This window comes from Uloborus diversus, chromosome 4 (assembly GCF_026930045.1).
Source record: "Uloborus diversus isolate 005 chromosome 4, Udiv.v.3.1, whole genome shotgun sequence".
In the NCBI taxonomy this organism is placed as follows: Eukaryota; Metazoa; Arthropoda; class Arachnida; order Araneae; family Uloboridae; genus Uloborus; species Uloborus diversus.
Genome location: NC_072734.1, coordinates 117,969,643 through 117,983,073, shown reverse-complemented (window position 1 = coordinate 117,983,073; position 13,431 = coordinate 117,969,643). Strand labels below are relative to the sequence as shown.

Here is a 13,431-nt window from a genome sequence, read left to right as displayed (position 1 = left end):
TCCGTGGGTGGCTTATCTGCGGTGTAAATTATCTGTGTTCTTTCAAATTGAAAAAAAAAAGAAAAGGCAATGATTTCCTTAATGTAGATAAATGCACCTATTTTAACTTAAAATGTGAAATTCTATTTTTGAACAATCTGAAAAAATTCCTCTCCCTTCCCCTATATGTTTTTGATGTAACCAGGGGTCTGGCCAGAGGAAATTTGGGTCCGTTAACGGACCCTTCACAAAATTCTGATAAACAAAAACGGATCTTTCACAAACTGTTTATTGAAAGAGCAAGTCTGAAATCAAAATAACGCATATTTTTCCATGTATAAAAACAATAATTTTTAAAACCTTTTTTAAAGTTAAATTAGCAGATTTTGTATAAGCTCATCCCTCTAATTTTGCAAAAAAAAAAAAAAAAAAAAATCTGCTCTTGTGCCGCTTCTGCAAGCCATAAATAACTACTAACTGCCAAATTAATATAATGCTTGTTTGTTTCTTTGAAAGAAATTAACAGCTGAAAGTCAGTTTGGTTTTAAATAATTTTGCTTGTTTGTTTTATCATAGCTATTTTGTGGCGTTGTTGCCATCTTCTCTGCTCTGAAAAGGCAGCTCATAAGCACTTTGCCTCCTAAGCACTTTTCTCCCCACTCATGATTTAATAAACAATAATAATATATATCAGAAAATGAACTTAGAACTGCAAACGGATAGTACTGGTGGGGAAAAAATGATCGCTTCAGATAGGGTTACCAACTTCGCCACTTAGCGACTGGCATTACATCTTTAGTCACTTGATTAAAAAATATTCTCACCTGTTATGCAATATTTGCGTATCTGCGATGCAATCAGTAACTATTATTTTGGTAAAAAATTATATGGGTTTGTTTTTCCAATGCTAACAAGGATGATTGACTTTAAATTAACTCTTTTATTTACCGTTTTTTTTTCTTTAAATGCCTACATTTTGAAAAGTGCAATCTTTTTACATCCGATATGAGAATCATATTTTATTCTTTTTTCAAGCTAACTTCGCATTATTAAAATACAAATAAATGAAAAGTATCTTTATTTTTGTTTCAACGCTTATTTCAAGTTTTTAAAGTGAAATTTTATTCAACTGATTTTGATTAATGATTTTGTTAAAAAAATCACTTAATTCAAATCAATTGATTTAAATCAATGATTTTTTTTAAAATCACTTTTAATATTCACTCTATTTTCACTCACTAATTTTTTCCCATGATTTCAATCACAATTTAAATCAAGCTTATTTAAATCAACGAACCCTGGTTTAAGAATGTGTGATTTTACTTTTATTTTTTTATCTATAGTAGATAGCTAGGATTATGAAGACATTAATTTGCAAGAATCTTGGTTACTTGTAATTAATAATGCCTAAACTATCACTGTGAATTATTTCTTTGATTATTTATACCAAGACCCATTTACATATTGTATTTTTTTTATAATAGTTATAGATTTTCAAACAATATAAATATAGAAATGTCTAAGCATGAGGAAATGAAATTGCAAGAATTTACTCTTAATTATTTAATTACAAAGAAATTAGGTACAAATATGAATATTAAACATTCCTTAACAATTAATTCATAAAATCTTCATGATTTTCTTAAAATAAAATTCTTTTTTTATTACAAAAAGTAATAAAAACCAAATAAACCAGGTTTAAACCAAAAAACTTTTTTTTTTGGTTTTTTCAAAAAAAAAAAAAAAACTTTTTATATCAACCCTGATGGATAATTGGGAGTTTACTATATCATTTGTTTTTCCAAATATGAATTATTTTGTGGTTGGTCGCAAGCATATTATTAATTACTTTTTGTTTCCAGTCCATAAAAAGTATTTTATATTCGTATACAAATGACGATATATTGAATCTAAAATTAAAAAAAAAGCTGCATGTATGGCAATTCTAGCAGTGATGCAACCATCTTTAAAAATAATGTCTATTTTAATTTACAAAAGTTAAAAAGCAATTTTATTTCTTTTCTTGCAGTAATGAAATACTGCCAGAACAAGAAGAACGCTATAGTATTCTCTCTGATGGCACCCTGATGATAACGGAAACCCAAGATTTAGATGCTGGAGTGTATGAGTGCATGGCAAAAAATCCAGCTGGAGAAATCAAATCTAGGCCAGCCAAGATGCATTATCTTTCTTCGAAAGAAAACAAAATTAATGGTAAATGAGAAAAGTCAAAAGGACTTGATAACCTGATTGAAATTTTAGCATTTTTATGTTGTTTCAAAATTGTTGCCCCCCGCCCCCCCCACACACAAGATTAAATGGACATATTGAAATTTCCATTGAGAATTGCATCTTTGTTTGCATAATCATTTAAGGTCCTTGATTCCCCCCCCCTCTCCCCCAGTTTACTACATTTTATTAAATGTGAAAACAATTATAATTCATTGAACTTGATTTCAAATAAATAGGTGAACTAATAAATTGAGCAATTATATTTCACAAGAGCTTGTAAGTTAAATGAAATTATCATTAGAATATTTGTTTGCATAAATGCATGTTTTGCTACAATATAATAAGCAAAATTTATATAAAACACTATCTGAAACATAAAATATATATAATTTATACAGGGGACACCCCAATGGGCGGTCACTGTGACTTCTCAAAAAATGCCTTCTTCGGCATTTTTTGCTGATGATTGGGCAAATTTGAATACAGTATTGCATTTTTTTCAAATGCACAATATATCTTCCCATTAGATGTAGGTATGTGTATTAGGGCTATGTAAGAGAAGTCCATCTATGTATAATCTACATCTATCTATCCCAGTTACATCTATGTAAAAGATGTTACAAGCTGGGCAGTGTAAGAATTTCTACATCTTGATGCATCACCAACCTTAAATCGTGATGTTGCAATGCATCATGATGTAAGTTTTTTTTTTGGTAGCACCAGCAAGAAATTGTCAGTAATAGAAAAAACGGCATTGAAAGTGCAAGACAGCAATAAATATTACAGACATGTGTTTTGAGATTACATTGAACCTATTTTTTTAATGCAAAAAGATGTGAGCTTATGGAAGCAATCTCTCCTTGTGTGTGTGCATTCAAAAAGGGGTTCCTTGAAACACCAAAATACGTGCATGCAATCTTTGTTGCTATATTGCGCGTAAAGCATTGTTTTTTTTCCTTTGGTGAATGATTATAAAATAAACTTTGCTCATCAATATATTTTCCATTTGAAGCTTTAAAAAAAGCATTTCTTGTCAGTGTCGGGAAAAGTGAAGGTCTTTGCTCGCTCATGATCTTCCACACACAGACGCCAAGAACTTAACATTTTTGGTTGGACAGAATTTTAAAATTTGCCAAATGGTACTCTGAATTTTACAGAATAATAAAAGACAATGCAATCTTCAAATTTACTGAATCGTCAGAAACAATTGTCGAATAAGGACATTTTCAGATGGTCACAGTCCCGCCAGGGTGTCTCTGCTTTCACTTGCCATTTGAAAAGATCAAGAGATTAAAACGGCAACAATCGTGTACTTATGTCTGTACCAGTGATGTTCCCATCAATTTTTCTGAGGGTATACTCCCAGTAATCCACTACGCACAATTTGTGTTTGTGATCATATGCATAGTATGTCATAATATGAAAATTTATGAAGCTTGAGGTTATACACTATATGTCTAAAAAATGTTTGAGAGTATATGGCTTATATGGAGTATTATACCCTATGGAAACACCACTGATCTGAACATTGGTGCTTGGATTTGTAGTCGGTGTGGTATTGATGCATTGGTTTAGAGAAAAATTCTAAACTGGTTTAATAATGTGGAATGTACACCGTTTTTTTTTTGCGATGCAACTATGCATTGCCCAGCCCTAATGTATATGTGTTCTTATTTTATTGTTCAGTAAATATCGAAGTTTTATTCAGTAAATTGAGAATCTCCACCCTCCCAAAAATTCAAGTTCGGAGGCGCCTCTGATTTCTGACTGTAACATATTGGTCTTGGGTTGTGCAGGAAGATCTGATTTGTAAGATTGCAGAACTTTTGATGTGATGTAGGGGAGGGAAAGTCTTTAGTAGAAATTAGCAAAACCAAGGGATTTTCTTTCTTTTATGTGAATTGGAAAAATTTAAAGTAATGGTACTGAATATTTAAATGTTTGCCTTCAACATTCTCACTTGACCCCAAAAAAGAAAATTGCCTACTGAAAACAAAATGAAATTTAGAATTCTTTCAAAAATAACATGTTATCTTTATGCTATTTAATCTTATTAGAAAAAGGTTTAGAGTTTTTATTCAGATTCTTTTGCCTTATGATCAGGGTCCGACAAATCCCATGTGCTTGTTAGCAGGGGAGACTAAAAGAAATGCCTAAGCTAGTTTGTTCAGAAAATCTTTCAGAAACCATGTTACACTAAATTTTCCTATAAGCTCTGAGAAGTTGTTTGCCTGGCCCCTGAGATATTGCAGTTTTATCAGCCACTACTTATGAATATTCCTTCTTAAACATTAGAATACTGGCTGATATCAGTGATTATTGGTGCTAAGACAACCTTGCATATGAGAAAAACTCTGAATAGTTCTAGTTCATGCAAAGTTATATATTTTATAAGGGGGGAGGGAAGCCTAAAGTGTGCTGTTTCAGTTTAATTATTAATTACTCAAAAACTAAGGAAATGACCCGATACACTCACAACCCAACTAGCTGGTCTTAATCTCAACGATGTAGATCAAATGCCCTCTTAAAATAATTGTCCCCCAATTGCAAGTAGCAACTGCTTCCAACAAACCATTCCAAATGCCTTCAGCCTTCTTAAAATATTAATTTCCCTGGTTTTAAGTTTAACCCTGTGTTTTGAATAGCTTGAAACAATGGTTTCCGACTACCACCTTGGTAAAAATTTAGTCCATCACCATTTTCAAATCTAATAACTTTAAACAACTAAATCATGTCTATTCTTTACAGATTATACCTTTTAGATCTCTTGTATCTGAAAGCCTATATTCTAGTCCTTCTTTAAACCTATCCAAATAAAATAATATCTTTCTTAAGATTAGCTGACCAAACAAGAACAGCATAAATGCTGGTTTAATTCTTCGTTTTCAATTTATTTATTACATTGTTAATTTTATTCCAAGAGAATCAATGTTTCTTTTTTATTTCTTTGTATGAAGTAAAGAAAGTATTGCATTCACAAAAAAATTCTATTTCAAGCATCTCTCAAAATGAAGTTTTGATCAAACTCAAATGTTTAAAATCTTTGAACAGGGTTTCTGAAGTTCACAGAACAGCCAAAGGATAAAACTGTACTGGTTGGGTCAACCATTGTACTTCCATGCAGTGTGGCCGGCAATTCTAAGGCGACCATAAACTGGACTCAGAATGGAATAGCTTTGCCTCAAATCTTTCGCTACTATATTTCTTCCTCTGGTACGTTGACCATCAAAAATGTGCAAAGAAATGATGCTGGCACCTACCAATGCATTGCTACATATGATGGGTCTAGCATTGCAGCATCTTCAAAGCTTATAGTTGAAGGTATGTGTAGCAAACGTATTGCAATTTTATTTTCTTAATTCTATGAGTAATTAGTTTACTGTAAAGTGTTGAATATGGAAATATAATTATCACTTTTGAAGTGGACTTTTTTTCCCCATTCTCTGACTTATCAGTCTGTAATTTTTACTAGGCATGCTATGTTAAATGTCACACTAAGTGCAATGTGTATGCTAGTGCTGAATTTCTAGGAAGGGCAGGCAGCTGTCGAGGGTGGCAAATTTGACTTCAGAAACTCCTTGTTACATTTTGCCTTGTTATATCACTCGTTCAGATACATCATGCTTTATCATTGTTTCCCCAAAATAAAATCTAATTAAAAACTTGTTTAAATTTCAGATCACCGAAGTAAAAATGCTTTTATTTTTCAGTAAAAATATTTATTTTTTGTGTATTTCATTAATTTTTTTTATCCTAAAAGTTGATAGATCTATCGATTCTTATTTTCAAATATATAATTGTGAATATAACCTTAAGCAAATCATCCTTGGGTGAAAAAGCAATACTCCAAGAAAAGAAGGAGCTTCTTCTTGCTTCGGAGAACAGTGGAGAGCAGGAAATACAAAAGCAAATGTTTTGTTACTGAGAAGTTTAAGAGTTTTAAAACTGGATGAATTATATTTGCAGTGCCAAATCTAGGGGAGCAAGCCGGCTTCCTTGTCCCAGGCGGCGTATGTAAGGGATGGTGAATTTTCCTAATTTACAATATATTTTTTTTCCATTGAAACTCTAAGGGTGGGAATTTTAATATTTTGTCCTAGAGTGTAGATTTGGCACTGCATATTCTATGAAATAATCTAAATAATTTTAATATGCAATGATTACTAAATTTGATACTTTTATTTAAACATTGCTTTTTTTTATTGTGCTCTTATAATTAAATACTTTGAAAACATATGCAATACAAGAAGGAAAAAATGGAAAATAATGCTGCACCAAACTCGTAAGTCACAATTGATTTCTGATGAAGCAGGTTTACTATACATCCTGGACAACAGTTGAACAACTGCAAGGTTGTATAGAGCATTTTTAAAAAGCATCTGCATGCTTTAAAAGGGCAGCAAATGCTGTGATGTGTCAAACAAGTCTATAGTCAGTTATATACTTATTAGGTAGTTGAAATGTTCCCTTAGTGCATTCTGTGCGAAAAATATCTGTGACTTGGACTAACATACACTTTTAAGGAAGGAAAAAAAAACAGTAAAATGTCCATTCCTTATACTGAATTATTTATTGGAGAATAAAATGTGCAACATATTCTCAATGAATTCCTTTAGTTTCAATGAACAAAATTTAGTTTTTACTACAAATGGCTGCTATAAATTTCAATTTTTTTTGTTCATTGATGGGATGCTTTTTCTCGACTGGTATAGAGTGATTAAAAGTTTTCCAATGTTTATTTTTATTCATTTATTCATTTTCTACTTCCATTTGTTTTGAACTTTTGATTAAAGTTAAGTTTCCTACTTGTAAAAATGTAATTAATTTCCGGATTTATGAAAATTTAACTTTCGTGTGTCCTTTTTCCCCCTTGTGCAAAGTTAGGGCAGTATTGTATTCATGAAAATTCCACACTCAAATTTTAATCTAAATTTCCAATACAACCGCCCATAAATGAATTTTGATTAGTTTCTAGGTTGTATTTGTGCATAACCTATTTATGTACATAAACATCAATGTGTGTGGGAGGGGGGGAATAGTTGTCTACAAGCAGTCCTCGTCAAAGGAGGTAACTGAAAAGAGTTGATGGTATTTTCCCCAGTAAATCTGCAATATTTTAGAAAACAGTGGTTTTGAGGCTGAGAAGCATTGAGTATATTATTTCATAAATTGATGTTGATAACATAGGCCCTGTTTGTGAAGGGTTTTCTAATTGTGACTAAATTCTTATGTACCCAAGAAACCTGTGAATGTATCGAAGAGTAAATCCTGCTCATATACTGTCAACTTAGCACCTCCTGTTTTCCTGGAGAGGCCCAGGGATCAAGAAGCCATTGAAGGGAATCTGGTCGAACTCCTGTGTCAAGTCGAAGGGGCGCCCTCTCCATTGTTGTCATGGTCCAGAGCTGGTAAGTCTGTAGTCCCCTAGTTTAGAATACAAAATTGAAAAGATTTGAAGTTGGTCTTTAAATTATTTATGTATATGAGTAGTTTTATTGGTTCGTATCATACTTGTTAGTGCAACTAGCCACCTTGGCATCATTCATCATGATTGTAAAATGTAAGATTGTTATTGTGTAACTTATGTGGGTTTTATGATTATGTATGTCACCATTCAGGGACCAAATCCAATCAACACTACAAACAAACATTTGCAAAAGAACAGATATGAAAATACTTAAAAATTAAAGTTAGTATTTTGAACTGAAGCTTAGTGTATAATGGGTAGAGATCATTAAAAAATAAACATTTCTTTCTCTTTGTGCACAGAGGATATTTTTTTGTTTTGAGGAAATTTTAAAAGCAGCATACTTTGAAATTATGTTTAAAAAAAAAACCTCATTAAAAACATTTAAGCCTTAACCAATGAGGTAGGGTAGTCTTACACCTCAGAAGAATAGGGCTTTTGCATTCAGATGTTTCTTGACACACACACACATATATATATATATATACAGTGAAACCCCTCCTAACGGACACCCCTTTAATGCGGACACCCCTCTTATGCGGACAGTTTTTAATTCCCCGGCAGAGAGACATTAAACCTAATGTATAAGGAACCTCTCTCGTACGGACACCCTCAAATACGGACACGGACACGCTTTTCGAAGTCATTTACATTGATATATCCTTTTTTGCGGACAGTATTTAAAACTTGAGAATTAAATAGCTACTCCATTGAAAGGCTTCATTTAATGCAAAGTCGACCAGCTTATACGGAGATAAAAAAAATATTTCTTTGCAATTTTACTTTGCATCTACTGCGTAGCAAAAAATTTTCAGCTTGACACCGAAATGCATTTTTCATTCCAAAAAACATCATCAAATCGTCAAAAATAAAAGAAAAGAAAAGAGAAAATGATTATTCTGCAAGTTTCTGTCTGTATACCCCCACCCTCCCCCGTTGCCTTGTTTCTTTTCAGATGACTAACAAGCAGGCGTGTTGTGTCTAAGTGGAGCCGAGTTGACGCGCCATCTAACAAAAATATTTTATAGAGAGTAAAAGTAAAGCCAATGCAATATCATAAAGTAAACTTAAGGGTAAAAACATTCAGTTGTTTCATCGTTCTCATTGAAATGGCTCTGAATACTCATCGTCAGCGTCGTACTCTTTCTCTTAAAGAAAAAATTGAAGTTATAGATTTCGCAGAAAAAAATAAAATTGGAATACGGAACATTGCTGAAAAGTTTGGTGTGGGACGCACACAAATTTGCTGTATATTAAAAGGAAAAGAGAAGTTTAAGAAAGAATGGTTCATAAATGGAAACCAAGAGAAGAAAAAAGATTTTCCTAAAAATAATGCCCTTGCAGTGGATGAAATTGTGTTTAAATGGTTTGTGTCCGCAAGAAGCAAAAAATATTCCGATTTCTGGCCCTATTTTACAAGAAAAGGCGAAAGAAGCAGCTACTGAAATGGGTATAGAAAATTTCAAAGCTTCCAATGGATGGTTAGATTGTTTTCGAACGAGACATGATATCGTTTTTAAAAAAATATGTGGTGAATCCATGGATGTGGATGCTGACGTTTGCGAGAAATGGTTTGAGAAAGTGCCTAGTTTGATTGAAAATTACGAGCCATGTGACATTTATAACATTGATGAGACCGGTTTGTTTTATAGAGCTCTGCCAGATAAAACCTTAACTTTACGGAAAGAAAACTGCTCTGGTGGCAAAATCTCCAAAGAACGCTTAACAGTTTTGTTGGGTGCCAGCATGGATGGTACAAAATTAAAACCAGTTGTCATCGGAAAAGCAGCCAGACCTCGGTGTTTTAAAGGACTGGATATAAAAAAATTACCTGTAGACTGGTATTCAAATAGAAGAGCGTGGATGACAACCAGTGTCATATCTGATTGGCTTGTAACTTTTGATAAGAAGTTGGGGAGAGAAAAAAGGCATATTGTTATTTTTATGGACAACGCGCCCTCCCATCCCAAAGACTTTCACTTGAAAAATATAGAAATAGTCTTCTTGCCAGCAAATACAACATCGAAATGCCAACCTATGGATGCTGGGATAATTCAAGCATTTAAAATTCAATACAGACAACTAGTTATGAAGCATTTAATCAATAAAATGGAAGAAACTAAAACAAGTAGCGAATTGTCCAAAACAATTGATGTGTTAGATGCAATCAGCTGGGTTAAGCACGCATGGAAGGAAGTTAAAAAAGAAACAATAGTAAGTTGCTTTAATCGCGTTGGATTCAAAAAAGGATCTGCCACAGAGGAAATTGACAACGAAGTTGATTGTGACAATGATGGATCCGATTTGCAGTCGTTAATGCAACAAGCAGGGTTCACAAATGTGACCGCTGAAGACTATGCTCCCATCGACGACCAAGTTTTCACTGAAGAAAGCGAAACAGAAATTGCAAGCATAGTGCTCGAAATTAACGAAGATCATACAGTTGAGGATGACGATGAAGATGAACTGTCCGTAAAAGAAGACGTTAAAACAATTAAAAATGTTAACGAAGCTTTAAGCGTATTAGATGGACTCAGGGAATTTTCAATTAAACACAACGATCCTAAAGGACTAGACTTGGTACAAGAACTTAAGATACATTTCGAAAATGAAAGACTTTCGTCGATCAAAACGTATCAACAGACATCAATCGAACAATTTTTTAAAAGTACAAATTAGGTATGTAATTTTTATGCGAACCTGTTATTTAAATCTCTTTGAGTGTGCAAAACTGTAATATTTGAATTTAACCTGATAAAATAATTGTTTATTATGTATATGTTGGTAAAAACTAGTAAATTAAAAAAAATCTATGCATATGAAAGAGTAGAATTCACACATATTTCATTTAAGATTTCAAAAAACATAAACAAATAACTAAAGTTAATTAAATTAAAAAAAACCCTGTAAAGCGGACACCCCTCTCTTACGGACAAAAAAGTTTGTCCCGTTAGTGTCCGTAATAGAGGGGTTTCACTGTATATATATATATATATATATATATATATATATATATATGGCTTTATCTGTATGTCACGTACGATACCGTTTGACTTGTATTTATATAGATACACAGGGTAAAAATGACTATAAGATTCCCTAATTTGCTAAATTTTGTGGAGTGCACAAAAAATGATTTTGTAGTTACATACACCCACCTCATCATTTATTTCTATAGGTTAAAAAAATAATAATAAATACAGTCAAAGAAATCGTGAAAGAAAGTCTGTGGCAGGCCTGCACCCAGGAGATCCCATAGCACCTACAGCCTTGAAATTTTGTACAAAATTACTTAGAGTTGTTTTTTAAGTTTTGAATTAGTTTTTTGTAATTAATTTATTAAGCTCGAATTTCACGTAAATTGCTTATTAAAGGGATGAAAGATTTCCCACACCTTTTACCATTCTATGTCTTTCAAAAAAGATTTTGTTTCTGCATCAAATAAAGCTTATTCCAATTTTCTCAATTAAAACTGCAGATATAAGGGTTTCTATTTTAGCGAAAACTCCTAGGCTGAACTCAATTTAAACCGGAGCTAAAGAGCAAAATATATTACTAAAGACCACGAATTTGAAAGTGACTTTTCAAGCATACAAAACGGCCGTTTTTCTACGTTGAGGAGGCCCTTCAGCTGTGAAATTTGGTACAAGTTAGTTTGGACCCTGGTGGAGGGGTGCTCTTTAAAGCATTTCTTTAAAAAAACAATTTGTTATACCTATTTTTATTAAGTTCTTTTTGTCTTCCGGTTCAAGTGGAATTTTAATATTTTTCTATGTTTAATGAATGTTTTACTAAAACTTTATTTTCAACAGGAAGGGGAGCATAATTTTTATTCTAACCATAACGTGCATTGTAATTGATTATTCTTGACAGGCACTTTATAGAACCAAACCAGCGAATTCAATAAGTTTGTGAAACAATCTTCAGGGGTTGGTGAGTGGCAACGATCAGGGAGCGGAGCCCCTAGTGTTACAAAAAAAAAAAAACCCTCACCAATTAAGGGTTAAAGATGTCGTAAGCTCTGAGGCTGTCACTTCTGAAGTCAATATTATAACTTCTTTCTTCACCCGTGGTCCACCGAGGATAATTTTTGGCCAATGACCTTTCATGCCTCAGACTTCTTCATATTCAGCACATTAATGAATTCAAATGAGAATTCTGCATAATCTAAGTCAATCATGTTCTTGATCCTCATTAGATATGGGTATACCATTAGGAGATATTTCTTGATTTTGGGAAAGGGGAGGAAGGTGTTAGTAAATTTGACTTGTTTTTCAAGTAGCATTCCTTTCTTAAACTACCAGCCATACTGAAATATATATTTAGGTCAAAAAATGTGTTAAATAAGTAGCAATTTGGAAGGGATGTTATTATCGAAATATTCCCACAAAGCCTGATCGGGGCCGTCGTACGTATGTCTTTTGAGCGCCTTTATGCAGTGGCATTTGGCAAAAATAAAGTTAACACCAGGAATGAGGTTTTGTAGACAAATATGACGTAGAAAAAAAAAAGTTTGGCATTTAATGTATTTAAAAAATGCGTATTTAATTTTGGATTACAGTGTATGTTTTTACTTCATATCTCAAAGTTATTTCAAGTTCAGTAGATCCTCTGATATGCTAATGTGTTTTGGAAAAAGAAAATATTTTAAATATCCAAGTTAACTCCACTATAAATATCTCCCTAATTGATGAATAATTAATCAAACTTCTATGCCTATTAAAACATGATAACAGGGTTTTCATTATATTTCTAAACTGAGCTACAGAGGATAACCGACAATAAAATCTGAAACCAAAATCCCGTGTAGTAAAATCAATAATTCTAAAAAACCGAAGGTTTTTCTCCTTTTTAAAAAAATGAATTTTGGCACCTGTGAACTGTTTACTATGTAAAAATTCAATGTTTAAGCTGTGTAAATTTTTGAAAGAAAATAATTTTCACATTTATATATTTCATGCATATTTTTCTCCCCATCTTGACAGGAATCCCTCTGAGAACAACTGACAGACTGTCTATTTTGAAAAATGCAACCATTCTTCGTATTGAGAAAGTTAATAAATTGGATGAAGGTACTTATGTTTGTCATGCTGAAAATGCTATTGGTCAGAGGAACTCTAGTGCATTGCTTGTTATCAGAGAAAAAGGTATGTGTATGACATTTAATATTCACTTTTTTACATGATCTTTAGTTCTTCAAGATTTCAAATCCTCGCATATCAGATGCTACTTTGGAAAAAAGGTGGCTCGGTAATCTTTAAGTCCTTGGTAATGTTAACTTGCTTAAATTATCTAACCATTATTTGAATACATTAGCTTTTAGAGGCTTTAATATTGATTTGTGCTGTATTGTGTATTTTCTTTTATTCATCTACTCTTTTGTGGTCCATTTTCAACATGCATCTAAAATATGCATAATACTTCTATTTTGGCAGTTCCTCCAGTTTTCTCTCGTATACCAGAAGACCGCAGCATTCATGTAGGGGCAAGTATCGAGTTGCCCTGCCATGCTAGTGGCCAGCCCTTACCGGTCATCAAGTGGAGAAAGGATGGTACCCCTCTCAATGCCGAGTCTGATCACCACCGGATAAGCAGCCATGGTGACTTGTATTTGTTCAATATCAGAAAAGCAGATGATGGTATTTATGAGTGCATTGCAGAAAATGACGTGGGATCTGCATTCGTGTCTATGATTCTGACAGTTGCAGGTATTATACTGTCATCTTGTGAATACTTTTTAAAGAATGATCGTG

General features: G+C 32.8%; 1 protein-coding gene across 1 annotated transcript in view; it reads left to right on the top strand.

Moving 5' to 3' along the window:
- The window catches only part of LOC129219856 (peroxidasin-like), a 150,358-nt gene that overhangs the window by 110,867 nt on the left and 26,060 nt on the right, over positions 1–13,431 (top strand). The window contains exons 9-13 of the mRNA XM_054854166.1: positions 2,009–2,193; positions 5,263–5,532; positions 7,503–7,619; positions 12,664–12,825; positions 13,114–13,386. Of these exons, the coding sequence (XP_054710141.1) occupies positions 2,009–2,193; positions 5,263–5,532; positions 7,503–7,619; positions 12,664–12,825; positions 13,114–13,386 (1,007 nt within the window). The remainder of the gene's footprint in view (positions 1–2,008; positions 2,194–5,262; positions 5,533–7,502; positions 7,620–12,663; positions 12,826–13,113; positions 13,387–13,431) is intronic.